Genomic DNA, 17290 nt, shown 5'->3' with positions numbered 1-17290 from the left:
GTGAAAGTTAGAATGGTCATTTCAGATGTTTTTGCCAGCACTTCATAAAACTTCTATAGTTTGATAACTTTAAATTATTTGTAGGATATTGCTTGTTCACAACTTGAGCTATGTATGCAAAGAAACAGAGTTCAGGGTCTTTTTATTAGTATTATTTCATGTGAGCTATACTTTTACACTGATATGGCATGATGGCAACATAAACACAGCTAACAATGGTATTAAATTGCAGTAGCCTATGATTAAATGTAATGGAATATTCAACTAAGGCCCTCTCTTAGAGCCAGGCATAGTGAGCTGGCCCTCGGAAGAAAAAGTTTGGGGACCACTGTTCTAGAACCTCGGTGCCGAAAGAATCTTGGCTCAGTTTGACCTTTTCTGAGGAGCTCTGCAATGGACAATTAGCCAAGGCGCTCTGTGTTGGTGTTGGTGTGGGACTGACTGTTCAAGTGAATGAGAAACAGAATAGTGTGGATGGTCTCAGTGGTTGAGCGAAATAACTGGATCCCATTTCTGCTACACTGAAACTAATACTTTGGACGTGTTTCAGTAATTTCAACAGAATAACAAAAAAGTAATATGCTTTTCAGATATATTTATTGAACTCACAAATGAAATTAGTCATATAGATTTGGTATCTTCAGCCTTTTGCCATAAAAGTTGGAGAAAGATGGGCCAATAAAACTCCTACAGGCCATTCTGTTAGTCAGGTTACAGAACATAGATGTCAATAGCACAAGCTGCAGTAAAGGCATTTAAGATAAGAACAGATCCTCCCAGCACCATAACGCATCCTATACCACTGGTCACTATGGTGACAACTACAGTACATTTATTTTACCATTCAATACACCATTGCTGATCAGTGGTCTGAAATAAGTATCCATGGGGCTGTATAATATATGCATGTTTTCTATTTACGCCAAACCATAGCAGCAGACTGTCAAAACTGCCATATAAAGTATCTGAGGTGAATGATCGCAGTCTAGCTCAGAGGATGCTGGGATTGAGGAGGCCAAGAGGAAGGGTTTCCCGAGAGGGACTGCAGGGGCAGGACCACAGTGGGTGTCTGTGCTGAAGTGGCGACATCAGTAGCTGGTGTATCTGGTGAGGTCGCGATGTTCCGTGGTCTTAATCAGGAGTTTTGGAGTTGAAGAGCTGCTTCCATTCACAGCTTTGGCATCTGATGGGAACAAGAAATGTTAACAGCAATACAAATTCAACTATGAATTTTTTGACATCTTTACACCTGATAGAATTAAAACATAAGTCTGTTGCACCACCACAGGCACAGACAGTGTCATACTCACTGTGATTTGTGTTGGGGAAAGAATGGATGCTCAGGATAGGATTGTGGCCAATTCTACAGATAACGAGAGGCAGAAATGAATTTGTGTCTCCAGACATTGACGACAAAACATGTCCTTCCTTCATTCCAGAGGGAAATCTGTGGCTCACTATTCTGTCAACAGCTAAACTGCTAAAGATGTTAGTGTAAACCTGATAGTGTAACATGAGCACTTCAAATGAGTATGCTGCCTTCTTTTCCTTCAGTAGCCTAATGCTGGGCCTGTGTGTTTACTGCTTTCTAGCTGTTGTTTATTCATGGGTTTCATCAGGTCCCTTTCCACAGGTGTATAAAATCAAGCACCTAGATTATGAATGCAGACTGCATGGGGCTTAATTAATACACCTGTGTAAAGGGACCAGATGAAACCCATGAATATTTCTATGCCGTGTACAAAATAAGAGTTTGGTTCCAAAACGCTATATCCTCCATATCAATGAATTTTCAGAAATCATTTTTTTTTTTCAAGTAATTTCAGTGGAAATGTGATTGGGTATTTTTATTTGATTAATCTTTAATGAATTAAAACAGAACTGCAATTGTATTGATATTACCTGAAATACTTAATTAAACAACGTGACTTATCGTTTTGGAACCAAACTCTTCAAATGCTATCTTGGTTTATATTTTCAGTGATTGTTTCAGGCATGGGAAAACATGCTCACCTGCTCTCCTCTCCTTCCAGCAGCTTCCTGTAGGTGGCGATCTCGATGTCCATCGCCAGCTTGACGTTCATGAGCTCCTGGTACTCGCGCACCTGGAGTGCCATGTCCTGCTTGGCGCGCTGCAGGGCGTCCTCCAGGTCTCTGATGCGTCCCTTGGCATCCCTCACAGCCAGCTCGCCTCGTTCCTCTGCCTCCGCTATCTGGTTCTCCAGGTTGGCACGCTAGTAGAGAGGGCAGTGAGAGGGCAGTGAGAGGGCTATCATCAGGAAACTGTAATAGCTGGTATTCATTTACCCAGCCTCCTGTGGGACATGACTTGCATGACTGTTGGAGGTGTTTTGGGGATGGGACTGAGATGACCAAGGGTCAGAAACTTATTAGATGTTCTGGTAGGACTTGACATAAAAAATGAATGGGTGATGAATATAGCCTACACATCTTTTGAGGAGTAAAATATTTTTACAAGTCATTCCAGAATTCTACTGTGAAGATCTAGAACTTACAATAACTGCCATTCAATTTGGTTGCTTGCGTTCATTATGACCGTATCAAATGGAACCTTTAATTGGCAACATTCTAATCACATATAAATAAGATTTCTTTTTTCACCTTTAGGCCTATTATATACTGCTATTATGCCTACAATGCTATACTGTGTATGAGAAGGCAGAGTCCTTACCTGGCCTTTGACAGTCTCAATCTCACTTCGTACACGTCCAATCACACGGTTCAGCTCAGCGATCTCTCCCTTAGTGTTACGCAGATCATCTCCATACTGCTGGGCTTGTTTGGACATCATGTCCACCTGAAAACAGATATCAACACTTGTAGTTTAGAAGGACCACATTTGCAGAAGACACAATTCAGCTTCACAGAATCATCACAGGAACATCTGAGTGTGTGTGTGTGTGTGTGTGTGTCTCTCGAAAACCAAAAACTAAACCATTTATTAAGGTTGAGTACACAGCAATAGAAAATGGACTCAAAATTGCAGTATGTACATCCGCAGATGCAATGTTTGATGACAGTGTGTAAACTATATGCGGTTCCATGGGTCCTACTGTACGTAAAACAGCTCTCACCTTACTCTTGTACCAGGACTCGGCCTCATCTCGACTCCGGGCTGCGATGTCCTCATACTGGGACTTGACCTCGGCCACAATGCCATCCATGTCGAGGTGGCGGGAGTTGTCCATCTGCACGACGACCGAGGTCTCCCTCAGGCTGGCCTGAAGCTCACGCAACTCCTGAGGCAAAGGCGACCACAGTGAGTTCATCTGATTCTAGCTGTGTGTGTGTGTGTGTGACTGTGTGTGTGTGTGTGTGTGTGTGTGTGACTGTGTGTGTGTGACTGTGTGTGTGTGTGTGTGTGTAAAATTCACCTCCTCATAGATGCTGCGTAGGAAGTTGATCTCGTCTGTGAGAGCTCCTACTTTATCCTCCAGATCTGCCTTCACCAGGTAGGCAGAGTCCACATCCTGATCAAAGGCACAGGGTAGTGATTCACTTTACACTACCTGATTCATTACAAACTAAATAATCTAGTAAATGTTCCCTAAATGTCTTATTAGGAAGATAATATTTATATTGTAGTATTATGAATAGTGTAGCAGTGCTTAAAGGAGTAATTAAGGAATTGAATGGGAATAATAATTAAATGTCAGGACTGCAAACGATTGCAATGATTCCCTTTGTGAGACTATTTCCTCATTTATCAACTGCCTAGTGGTGTAGTTGACATAATTTATTCCTTTTTTTAAGTGTGTTTTTGGGAAATGACCACGAGTCCCTGTGGGTGCTTGGACCCGATTATGATCCGGAACTTACACCTCAGCTCCCCCTATTTGGTATAAATTAAAGGTGTGCAGCGCATCTTCTGAAAAGATCCTGTATGGCATATTCCCAATTGGTTGGGTTACCAGGACACCCAGTGACCTATTCTACAGAGGTGTATGAGTTAAAGTGACAGTCTCCAGTGGGTGTAATGTATCATGCTTGTAATCCATATTCAGTGTCCCCACCCATCTTTGTGAGAGGAGAAGTGATACCTGCAGACAAATCTATTACAAGTGAGTGTATAGAGGTGGGGCCTTCTCTCACACTCCTCTTTGCTCTAAGTTCCTGTTCAGTGGCCATTTTTTCTCTCCCTTTTTATTTTTTTCCCCTGATGCCCTTTACTAATGCTTACCTGGCTGTTGCCTGTGTGAGGTAATGCTGTTATTGTTTCCTAGGCTCACAGGAGATACTGTTCTCTCTCTCTCTCTCTCTCTCTCTCTCTCTCTCTCTCTCTCTCTCTCTCTCACCTTTTTCAGGATCACAAAGTCGTTCTCTAGATTGTTCCTCTTGTTGATCTCCTCCTCGTACCTATGTCAGAGGGAACAAAAGGGGTCATTCATTAAAGCTTGTGTGACCACATAGTCCCATCATGCCATTTTACATTCAGGAAAAGGTTTCTCTTCCCCCAAGCTTATGCAGACTTGTCTTGTGTGGCCAGTTCTGTTTACATTCAGTAAAACATTACATGCCTGTCCCCCTCAGGCTTGAGAATCTGTGAGAATGAGCCATGCAGAGGGGACCTCCACTGAGTTTCATGCCCTGAGAGGATGGGTGTAGGTGGGCTCTTACTTGGGGCCTATTTTAACAGCTCCTTAGGGCACTCTTAGTATCCTCTTACTTTCAGTGTCAATGGGAAAGTTGAGGCAAAAGTTCTTTACATGTTAGAGTAAAAGTACATTCATGGTTACTCACTTTAGAAGGAAGAAATCCAGGAAAAAAGGGAGAATTTAGGGCAACAGTTTACTGACTGGGACTTAAATATGTATTAAATTATTGGAGAAAAAAACATTGTAATCCAAATAGCTTAATTCCTTTTCATTTTAACAGGATATGTCTATGAGCTAAGTGTATGGCTGCAGTGATAGAGTGCCGGTTTGTTCGATTGGCCACCCACTTGTGCTTGAAGTCCTCCACCAGGCTCTGCATGTTCCTCAGTTCTCCATCCAGCTTGATCTTGTCGTGGTTGACCACGTCCAGCTGCCGGCGCAGGTTGGCCATGTAGGCCTCGAACATGGGCTCAACGTTGGAGCGCTCGGGCCTCTGTCCATCCAGCAGCTCCCACTTGGTCTCCAGCATCTTGTTCTGCTGCTCCAGGTAGCGCACCTGAGGGACAAAGAGGTGGAGATGGAAAAGGTGAGACAGGTATGAATGTAAATGAGGAGCAAAGCGTTAGATAGAGAGATAGAGAGGGTAGATACAGGTAAAGTAAGAGCAAAGCGACTGGTACATGGCAGGCCTGCCTGGACCCCCCAGACTTGCAACAGCCACACCACCACTGCACCACCATGCCTGATACAGGGGAATGAAGAAGTCATCATAAGTCTGGTTTTACTCTGACTTCAGACAGACCTTATGGGTTCTTGTTTAGAGTGTCATCCATCTAAATGCAAAATATCTTTGGTTGAATTCAGTAATAGTGTTTGACTGTCATCCCAAATGATTGTATCAGAGACAGACTTCCCCTCCGACCTGTTTGGTAACTTACTTCATGATAATCTTTTAATAACTCAACAGTATTGAGTGGAATGTGATGCCTGGAAGCCTTTGGAGACCTTTAATGAGCAACTACCTCAGAGATCACAGTTTGCATTCAGCATGGTGAAGATGTTATCTGCATCGAAAATCACCCAACCAGTCTGTGTTATCTGCTTATCTATCTGTCCAATATAATCTAAAGTGTATCTGTCTCACAGAGATATACAGTATCTGTCCAACATGATCTAATGTTGTGATAATCAGGTCACCTTTGTTGACCCTGTCTAAGCATTCCAGCATGGATGTGTTTGCCAGCAAACTTAGCTAATAATGGCAAACTTCTGGTGACAAACCTAATTTGCATATTCCATTGCTGCAAATTTGTTGTAACATTGGCAAAAGTTAACCACACGCCCAGCATTCCATTCATTCATTTGACAGATTTATTTGTAGTTTTATGCAACATCTCCATGGCATCACTCTAAGATCAACCGCAACAACAAGCAGCAAGAAAGAAAAACAAGCACAGCGCCCTCTGTCTTTCAGTCATTCGCTCCATCTCTTTCTCTCTCTCTTGCTCTAAGTCTCTCTCTCGTTCTCATGTTTTTCTCTCCCCACCTGTACAAGCCAGGGGGCTTTAAACAGTATCAGCTGTGTGCTGCAATGTTGTGCATGGGAGCGATGGAGGGATAGAGAGAGAGAGAGAGAGAGAGATGGAGGGAGGGAGGGAGAGAGAGAGAGATAAAGTGGGAAAGTGAGAGGGAAGGGGGGGGGAATCAAGAAAGGGAAAGAGAGATATAGAGTAAGGAGAAGAGAGAGAGAGATAGAGAGAGAGAGAAGGAGGGCAGGAAGGGAGGGAGGAGAGGGCACTAACAGGAGCCTGGTTGTGATGAGAGCTCCTGAGACTGTGACTGTGCTTGGGGCTGGAGGCCAGCGGATTGGGTTGCCATTGTCCCAGGCCTGCCCTGACACAAAAGCCCTGTTCAGGGCGCTCTGGGGACCGACCTGGCCCTCTCATCAGGTTACAGCGCAAGGGACCGAGAACTGGGGCACGGGCTGTCAACCGATCCCCCTCCTACAGCAGCCTGTGCCTGCCTGGTCCCAAGCCTGGACCCCAGCCCATACCGACGCCCCCTGCTGGTTGTGCTGTGTCAATCACCCACTGTCGCAAACACTACACTCTAATGAAGAGATTGAGGGTTTCAAACTATACCACAACAAAATCCCACTGTGGTAAGATGGTGGCAGATTAAGAGAGTGTTTATTTTCCATCCTGAACTCATCTGAACATCCTACATGCCTGCGCACCTGTTGAGAGACAGGCTTTTGACTACGTGTAGTGAGAGTTGCACAATAGCACCTTTGTGAGCCTTGGGCTTTCAGGCTCGGCTTGTTTATGAGATGTGCAATGGCATGCAACATCAGCCATCTTTAAATAGACACGGATGCACTTAAGAAAAATAGATCTTGCTAATAATAATGTTAAAAAAGTTTCTTTCTCTCAAAGGGGGGGTGGTACATTGACAATGACCTATTTTATTTAGAGATATTTAGAGACAATCATGCGTACTGTAATAATATCTTTCAGGGTATTATTCAAAGTTACTTAAGGTTCCATACAGTGTCTGAGTGTAAAGGGTGTGTGCGACAGCCTTACCTTGTCAATGAAGGAGGCAAAGCGGTTGTTGAGGGACTTGATCTGCTCCTTCTCCAGGTTGCGCACAGCCTGGATGTTGGGGTCCAGCTCCAGTTTGAGAGGGGCCAGCAGGTTCTTGTTGACGGACACGGAGCTGATGGGGGAGCCCAGGTAGGAGGACGGGGCAGCGCCCAGAGACGCCCCGCTGAAGCCCGTCCCAGCGTAGCCCCCCAGCTTCCCAGTGCTGCTCCGCACCGAGCTGGAGCTGAAGCGCTTCTTACGCAGACTCATGGTTCCGACACTGGGGTAACAGTAACAGCGCGAGAGAGAGAGAGAGAGAGAGAGAGAGAGAGAGATGGATGGATGGAGGCAGAAAGATGGACTCAGAGAAGGCAAACAACACAGGGCTCCCAGAGAGATAGAGAGAGCAGAGGAGATGAGGAGCGGCTGATGGCTGGATGAGAGGATCTGCAGGAGAATAGAGGGCTCCTCGAGCAGGTGTGTGTGTGTGTGTGTGTGTGAGAGAGAGAGAGGGGGGGGGGGGGGCTTGGCAAAGCATCTGATTGGGCTGATCTTATTAGGAGGGAGGAGGAATCCTCAGGTGGGGAAACAGGTTGGACATACTCATCATCTATCACAATTACACACACACACACACACACACACAAACACATATCTCAAATTGTAAAGGTTAGGCTACATTCGTTCTTCAGACTAACTGTGAGAGTCCCCTCACAAAAATAAAATGTTTGCGGCAGATTTGCAGCAAAATTGTGGGTGATTTGTGGGAAACAAATGAGTTCACTAGAAAATATTGCCAGAAGTTTTCCAATGTTGGCCGCTAGAGGAAAACTTCCAGCAAAGTTCTGGCAATAATGAGAAGTTTGCCACTAGTGGCAAATGTGTTCGCCAGTGATTTGCCAGCAAACTTAGCCAATAATGGCACTTCTGGTGACAAACCTAATTTGTATATTCCATTGCTGCAAATTTGTTGCAACATTGCCAAAAGTTAACCATAACTGTTTGCCAGAAACCTAATTTGCATGTGAAAATATCACTTTGCCGCAACTGTTCGCCAAAAACCTGACATTTCTGTTAGGGTCTTTGAACTGTAACTCAGTAATAACCATCCAATAAAGCCTGAAACACACACAGCGAGACTCTCCCTCCATAGCCCTTCACTCTCACTGAATCTCCTCGCTCTCTCTCCATAACAAAGCCATAATCACAATATGGACCCTTTCAAGAGAGTTCCATTATCAGCATCATAGTTGGCCCCACAAGACTTCCGTTTTAACATTCCATATGTTATCTTAATGCAGAGGAAGTAGATTGGGGCCCAAATAGAACGTTCAAGCATTGTTTTTGTTTACCTTGTTGAAAGGGTCCATACTTTGAGAGGGACATGTCCCACCCAATATTAAGATAGGCAATTGTAGCATAACAATTTACATCACTCACCGCTGTCTGGAACAATCACTTGCTGATGTAGTCACAAACTAAACTTAACAGTTGTTAACAAGGCCATACCAAATGCCCCAAGTTCATGAACAAATGGATGTTTATATAGCCTATGTTTTCTTTTTAAAAGAGTGTCTAATAACAATTGCACCCAAGATTCAATCATGCCACCTTCTATCCCTGCCCAGTTGGCCTCATCATGTGCTCATCATTGACTTGCTTTCACCAAAATTGTTTGTTTCGTCTTCATGCAATGAATAACACAAGGCCAACTGTAAATGTTCATGTGTGGGTTAGTTATGTTGATGGTTACATTAACGAATCCTAACATGTGACATGTCCCACATCAGTAAATGTTTTCGTGCAGGCAGTGTGTGGTATGTGGCTGGGGTAATACCCTACATGTCTGTCTTAAAGGTTAACAAAAAATATTCTGCCAAATGTTTCAGTAATTGCATGAAGAAAAAACTAACATTTTTGGTGAAAGCAAGGCAAAACACAATGTACAGGGCCTCCAAGAGATTAGTCAGTTTTTCTTGATTTCAGATTCAGATTAAAAAAAATGGCTAGTTGTCCATTTCTGAATTTGCAAGATACCTTTTTACTGGTAATGTTTCAAATATTTTCACTCTTGTGCATTTAGAGTAGCCGAGAGAGAGAGAGAGAGAGAGAGAAAGAGAGAGAGAGAGAGAACATGGCATTGTTAAGGACAAGATAAGGACATATCCAGTAGGTTTTTGAACGTTCTAAGTTCCGCAACAATTGAAGGTTCTAAAATTCTATGTTGAATTCAATGAACCCAGATATTCTTTAGAATGTTAATTTCCCAACATTCCCGTCACACCGGTGTGACGGTACTCCTTTAAGGGTTAAAAAGTCTAGGGTGCAATTGTTATGGTTTCAATACTATTTACATCATCACATTGAATCTGCCCACACATAGACCTAGCAGAGCAAACATGCAATTATTGCATGTCCAAAAATACAATAATCTTTGGCAAACCCTTGGCCACAATATCTGGACTAATGGTGCACATATTTTTGTTTATATCATTATAGTTACGGTTGTAATTTATTCATCCTCAATGTCATTAGTTTGAAAAGGGAATGGACAGGGCTACGTTACTATAGACACTATTTAAAAGAGAAAACATATCCCTTACAAAAGTGAAATGTTTGCAGCAGATTTGCAGCAAAATTGTTGGTGATTTGTGGGAAATAAATGAGTTCACTAGTAAATATTGCCAGACGTTCGCCAATGGCCGCTAGATGCAAACTTCCAGAAAAGTTCAGGCAATAATGAGAAGTTTGCCACTAGTGGCAAATGTGTTTGCCAGTGATTTGCCATCAAACCTAGACAATAATGGCAAACTTCCAGTGAACTTCTGGTGACAAACCTAATTTGCATATGACATTGCTGCAAGTTAACCACAGCTGTTAAAGAAGCCCTATGCAACAATTTTAGCAAAAATGACCTTAACTAGATGTACCGCGTAGCGGTACAAAATATGACCGCCGCTCAGTCCTGTACATCCGTTCCGCGAAAATAAATCACACTTCAATTTGTCTCCATATTTTACTCCATCCCCCACTCTTGAAACTTTTGTGTATGCTTGTTTGGCATGCCTGAGTGTGTGTGTGCGGCTGCACAGAAAGTAGCCTACTGGTGCTGAAAAGGTGAATAGATTGTAGAATAGCCAAAGAAGATGTAGCATTGTTATAAAACCTTTAAAATCTCTAAACAATCACAAGTAGGGCAGTTCATCACAGTTCATCCATTGCAACTGGATTGATGAAAGGTCACTTACACCTGTAGGCTACATTGTATTTGGGAAAAGCAAAAGGTATCAGCATAATAGTATTTATTTATTTATTTATAAACAAAATCATCTCTGTCAGTTCCATGCCGTTTTAAACAGCTATCAAAAACAAAGGTCATTTTTGGATGGATGGATTTTTTGTGAATGATTTTAGTCATCTTTAGTTCATGTAATACTTTATTGTCAATGCACAAATTAAGTAACAGACCGAAACGTTATTGTTAATGCACAAATTAAGTAACAGTAGTCTGAAACGAAATGCTGTTTTACATCTAACCAGTGGTGCAAATAACTGACATGTCCAAATGGGCCTTGATGAAATGCGTCGCTAGACTGTTCATACACATTTTAACGGGCCAAAGTTGAAGAGCTGTTGTCCGTTATTGTTCTTGCAAATATAGGCTGATTCATGTTCCCTTGCATTGTGTAACTGAGGTCCATGGCTAGTCTGGCTTTCACCAGACCAAGCTCAATCTTTTAAGAAATCAAAAAATAAATAGCGGTCAGATCAGGCTGGGTTCACCCAGCCTAGTCCATAGGCACCCGATAATGTTTAATTTTCCGATTGAGATATCCAAGCTCTGGCTATTCTAAATGCAAAAATGCATCAGGGAGTTATGACAAAACTGTAACTAACAAACTAGATCCTAATAGAATGCTGTTAGCTTCCCTATTCCCTATAGGCTTGTAAGGTAGGCCTATTTACAACATAAATTGTCAATAGGCAATGCTGGCGACACAAATAAAATCTCCTTTGGAAACCAATGGCTTACGCCTTACAGTATCAAGCGGACTTAAACTGCCATATCGTGGCGAAAAGTTGTAATAAAATTCACGCAGCTCCATGAGTCAAGGAAAGCGCGAATGAAGTAGCCACTTCTAAATGGGACCCACTACACAGTAGCTTAAGGTGTTTTGCTAAAGCAGCCATAATGAAATGAAGGTGTCATTGTTTGGATACTTCACACACACGTGCTTTTTAATTTCACAGACTACAACTACCAAGCTGGAATCAAAGCACATCGATTCCCCTCTCACACCCTGCACGCACTTAAAACAAAATAAACAGGCGTCTCAGTCTCAAGCATGTATAGGCAAAACTGTATCAGACCGGTGTAAAGTTGGTAAATCTTCCATTGCACAGAATGATTTTTGTAGCACGTGCAACAAATGACAGTCGAAAGATACAATTACAGTGCTGCTATCAATTTGCTTGGTATTATAGTTTTCTACAAATGCAATCCATCAAATTGGCCTCCATCACTCAACCAATGCTAACGGTAAGGTCCTTTTTGATATTATAAGATTAACTTACCTGCAATAAAAACCAAGCATGTCCGATAAACATCCTCAGATTTATTTCGCTTCAAGAAGAAATGGGAATTACATTTCATGTGAACATCATCCTATCCTTATTAGACGTTCTCTGCGGTAAACTACAGTCCTTGTAGGAAGCGTCCATTGTTTTTCCAACCCACTTTTAACTTCCAACAAAATTACGTCTCACTGCAACGATGCGCCATCTAGTGGACAAACGACTACTTATCGCCAATACTGGAAATGCAGCCATGATGATGATGATGAATATTTATTTTGGCTTTATTTTAATCCTACTGAATTTGTAATTATGTATCAGCGGTTCTAATACCGATAGTATGTGGGTGCCTGTGTGTGTGTGTGAGCATGTGTATATGTGTGCACAGCCATCTACAGGCCAATTAGTGTACAGTCACTAAATGTACACATAACCTAATTTTTTTTAGACACCCCCATGGATGAAATTCTACGAAACTTGGCATACCCCCAGAGAATGCCAGGTGAATCATACACATCTTCGCTAGCGGCGGTCATAATTATGCAGGTTGAGAGTCATTCTGATGGTTCTACAACACTTTTTGGGTCGTTTGGTGGGTGCTTCGTCTCTTGAACAATGTGTTTGCTTGACCGTTTTATTGTGAGCCCTGTAGCCTATGTGTTTAGCTTGGTTTGTTGATGGCTAGCTCGCTAGCTAGTGGGGGTTTAGCGTAGCAGTCACTTGCTACCAAAGCTGCAGGGGGAGATATATCGTGAAAAATGCGAGCCCAAATCAGGCGAAAACCCAGAAACAGCGAAGGAATAACCAGACTTGCATAGGGCTTCTTTAACACAGTAACTGAACATGAAAATGTAGTTACTGAAATCTTTAATGGAGACAAAGAAAAATGTACTGTCATTAAAGGAACCGTATTTAAGAAAAATATTTCAATTAATCATAAAATGGCCCTGATATGTCACTAGACATTAAGAAATCATGTTCATTTCAAATACTTATATCACTGACAACAGTAGTCCGGGCCAGGATATTGTCATTTAAAAAGTGAAGTTGCAGCCCTCAACTGATGTTGATGTTGTGTTTTGTCATGTCATGTTGTGTTTTGGCCTGATGCGCCACCCTCCACCTATATACTAATCACGAAGTCAGTAGTGTTTCGCCATCAGGGTTGGCACCCTCGAGTCAGGGGGGAGGGGGAGGGGATACACCGCTCTTCAGTATTTTGAAAGTGATTGCAGTACCAGTTTTGGCCACAATCTTAAATATGGTTCCTTTAATTATTATATGTAACGCAATAACACATGATTTTATTAGAAGTATTAATAAGAGAAGAAATATGGTGTGGATATGGTGTGGAGATTTTAATGCTCATAAGTATAAGTATATACTTTTTTTGATCCCGTGAAGGAAATTTGGTCTCTGCATTTAACCTAACACAAACAGCACACAGTGAACACACAGTGAGGTGAAGCACACACTAATACCGGCGCAGTGAGCTGCCTGCTACAACGGCAGCGGTCGGGCAGCAGTGAGGGGTTAGGTGCCTTGCTCAAGTGCCGCGGCCCACTGGTCGGGGCAACCGGCAACCCTCCGGTTACAAGTCCAGAGTGCTAACCAGTGGGCCACGGCTGCCCAATATGTTTATGGGGAATTAAATATACAGATTTAAATGGGGAAGAATTAGAAGAAATGATAAATGACAGGATGCTAGTATGCTTGAATAATGGTAGGCTAATGACAAGAATAAATATTTACAAGAATGATACATTGACCTCACTTTAATTGATAGGAAAATAGCCAGCAGGTGCGAATGGGAAGTTGCTCATAGCACCAGTATTGGAAGTGATCATTTTCCAATACTATGTAAAATAGATATTGATTTTAAGATTGATGAAATGTATGCTCAGCATAGATGATGTTTTAAGAAAGCAAACTGGGATAAATGTAATGAATATTGTATAGATGAATTAAATGAAATACATGAAAAAACAGAATCTGTTGCAGAAAGTGACCAAGTGTTTTTGTCTGATAACAGTCTCACACATATTGCAGACACTGAATAATCTGTGGACTTGGCAGTTTTGCTGTGTTGAAACTTCCCCCTTCCTCCAAGGCCCACTCCACCCCACCTTGGCAAGGACAGGCTACCTGACTAGTAGGCAGAGACATGCAGTTGAATATACTGCTGTTAATGTATACATATAATTCTGTTTGTGTATCCATCCATTATTTGTTCACACAATTACAGATACAACTTATTTGGATGTGATATTAGTACACAGGCTATCAACAGTAGAAACAGCAAAGGGAAAAAATCAGTATCGATATTATAAAAACATATTTGGTCAAATCAAATAATCAGTTTATATGGAATTCTCATCATTAATATACAGTGCATATTCACCCCCTATTGAAACAAGAAAGGGAACAATGGTTCTTAAAGCAGCAGCTAAAACTAGATGAATATGAAGGGGAGACCTAAAGACATGAAGGCCGCCCTGTCCCACATGACGAGGAACAGGTTTGTACTTTCCCACAACACTGATAACTGAATAAACAGATATGTCCTGGAAAATAGAACACCCAATCGTCTACATTTTATTAGTGCCCTTGGACTTCAGTTTATGTCAAGGTATAAAAAAAAGAGTGTTCACAGACTCACAGACACAACTCTTACAACAACTACCATTACTACTAACATATAAGAGTAAGAGTATTGTTAAAGATGAGTGCTGTCTTCTCACTGCTGGCGCTGCTGTTCTCCATGTGTGGAGCTCAGACTCAGAGCACCCAGACTGAAGTTCAGACAGAGAGCCAGAGCACTAGGGCTGCTGATGTAGACACTACCCAGCTGGACATCTATGTTGAGCTCCGGGAACTCAGAGGCATGGTGGTGGAGCTGAGAGTGACCCAGAATGAGTTACAGAACACCACTGCTGAAATGGAGTTTGAGGTAGAGACTTTGAAGATGGAGAATGCAGGGATGAAAGAAAGACTGGTGGCCAGTGAGACTAAAGGGGAGGCTCTAGAAAAGGTGAATGCAGCACAAGAGACAGAGCTGATAGCAATGAAGAGCAGACTGGCAGCCACTGAGACTGATGTAGTGAATCTGGAGAACAAGATTTCAGAGCAACCCAAAGTAGCATTCTCAGCAGCTCTAGGTGGAAACATAGCAGCTGGAAATGCAGAGTTGAACTTGGTCTATACTAGAATCTTCACCAATGTTGGACAGGCCTACAGCAGCACAACAGGCTTCTTCACAGCTCCAGCCAGGGGAGTCTACTACTTCAGATTCACTGCCACAGATATCCTACAATCACACCTCATGCAAATCAAAATGTTTAGGAATGGAGAGCGGATCATGTATTTGGGAAGGTATGATACAGATGCACAATACCACTATATCTCCAGTGGCGTAACCCTGCAGCTGAATATGGGAGATGTAGTTAACCTGCGACTCCCTGTAGGCCGCAGGCTCATTGATGATGGTTCTAATTACAACACTTTTAGTGGTTTCCTGCTCTTTCCTCTCTGAAGGAAACATACGGCTCAACTGCTTACGTTGTGAAATCATAAAAACATGAACATGAACAAATAAACCATGTTGACTCGGCGGAAGGCCTCGAAAATGTAGTCAGATTGTAGTTTCTAAGAAGACTGCAAAATGGACTCCGACTTGGCTTTGTTGCTGTTGAAATTGTAAGCAGCCTACCCTTGGGTGAACTTCGTTTTTGTAATGAGGTTTGATAGCCTCTTGAACAATGTGTTTGCTCGACCGTTTTATTGTGAGCCCTGTATGTGTTTAGCTTGGTTTCATGATGGCTAGCTCGCTAGCTAGTGGGGGTTTAGCGTAGCAGTCACTTGCTACCGAAGCTGCAGGGGGAGCTATGTCGTGAAAAATGCGAGCCCAAATCAGGCGAAAACCCAGAAACAGCGAAGGAATAACCAGACTTGCATAGGGCTTCTTTAACACAGTAACTGAACATGAAAATGTAGTTACTGAAATCTTTAATGGAGACAAAGAAAAATGTACTGTCATTAATTATTATATGTAACGCAATAACACATGATTTTATTAGAAGTATTAATAAGAGAGGCCATAAAGAAATATGGTGTGGAGATTTTAATGCTCATAAGTATAAGTATATACTTTTTTGATCCCGTGAAGGAAATTTGGTCTCTGCATTTAACCTAACACAAACAGCACACAGTGAACACACAGTGAGGTGAAGCACACACTAATACCGGCGCAGTGAGCTGCCTGCTACAACGGCGGCGCTCGGGCAGCAGTGAGGGGTTAGGTGCCTTGCTCAAGTGCCGCGGCCCAAGGAATAACCAGACTGGCATAGGCCCCCCCCCCCCCCTCCCTTTTTAAACTTATAAAATATATAATATTCTCCCTGGCATGCCACCTGCAAGAGCATAGTATGCTCTCAGATAATATGTAGCTATACAAGGTCCAACAAAATAGAATTGCCATGCAATGCACAACAAGAACATGTAAAAAATGTCTGCTATGTTTCCATTGGTAGTGACGTGGTAACTGTCTTTGAAGAGTGAGCAGGGGCTAATTCAGTGTGTGAGATCTAGCAATTACAAGAGACTTATTGGGCAAGTAATTCTACTTCGATGATTGATGACACTGCCAGTTCCACAGTGATATTGTTAAAGTAGTGTAAGAGTTTCCATGAAGATGATGACTGTACCTGTTTACCTCAGGTTCAATGGAAATCAGCTATACATTGTGAATTTTACATTATGAATGTTTGCTTAAAGGTGCAGTCAGCAATTGCACAGGAAGTTGTGTTTGTTTATGTTTATGCTTAGGCTATATTTAAATTTATTAGCAGACACTTTTATCCAGAACAATGTACATTACATTTTAAACAAGGACCAAATGAAATACACTAAAGAGGTAGCTCGCCCCTCCCGTCAATATTCCTAGAGAAACTCCACACCGTGTTTAGTTTTTGTTTGGGGGATAGGCTGCCCCCACTTTGGTTGTTTCCAGTTTTTGGAGCCTGGGCTGCCTACAGAGATTAGAGCTAGCGTATTGTGAGGAAATGATTGCTGAATGTGACAAAAAATGTTATGGGTTTGAAATCTAGTACGATCACTAACTGCTCCTTTAAGTAAGTGTGTCTTATTTTGAAGAAAAAGTTAGTAATTTTCTGTGAGAGAGATGGGTACATATACCTGGTCTCCAGTGCATGGGTTAGATGGTCTTGCGTCAACTGTCTTGACCAGTAGTTGACTGCCTAAGATGGAGTGGTGTGCGTTGGAATTCTAACTAGCCTATGCATTCAGCTAGAATGGGAAACTATAAAACTACCCACAGACCATAGAATGACCACAACCCTGACCTGTAATGCATGTGGCTCATGACTGTTTAGGACCAGTCCATAACAGTCAATTTCAGTTTTGATCTAAAAACTGTTCAACCATTTTCTCCATATGGTATTAGTGCTTTCAAAATCTAAATAATTAAATGCTTCACTATTAGAAAGAAATGAATCA

At 42.2% G+C, this 17290-nt stretch overlaps 1 protein-coding gene across 1 annotated transcript; it reads right to left on the bottom strand.

Moving 5' to 3' along the window:
• Positions 1-580: 580 nt before the first annotated feature.
• Positions 581-8343, bottom strand: si:dkey-222f2.1 (keratin, type II cytoskeletal 8). The gene is made up of 10 exons (XM_042089538.1): positions 8334-8343; positions 7202-7481; positions 4964-5172; positions 4317-4377; positions 3396-3491; positions 3096-3260; positions 2693-2818; positions 2014-2234; positions 1311-1363; positions 581-1183 (listed from the first exon to the last, which is right to left on the bottom strand). Exons 2-10 carry the CDS (start codon positions 7469-7471, stop codon positions 1089-1091), a joined length of 1296 nt encoding a protein of 431 aa, XP_041945472.1. The 5' UTR covers positions 7472-7481; positions 8334-8343; the 3' UTR covers positions 581-1088.
• Between the last annotated feature and the right edge of the window lie 8947 nt (positions 8344-17290).

The sequence above is a fragment of the Alosa sapidissima genome, chromosome 4, assembly GCF_018492685.1.
Source record: "Alosa sapidissima isolate fAloSap1 chromosome 4, fAloSap1.pri, whole genome shotgun sequence".
NCBI lineage: Eukaryota > Metazoa > Chordata > Actinopteri > Clupeiformes > Clupeidae > Alosa > Alosa sapidissima.
The sequence above is the reverse complement of the archived record's forward strand: the minus strand, read 5'-3'. Positions and strand labels throughout refer to the sequence as shown.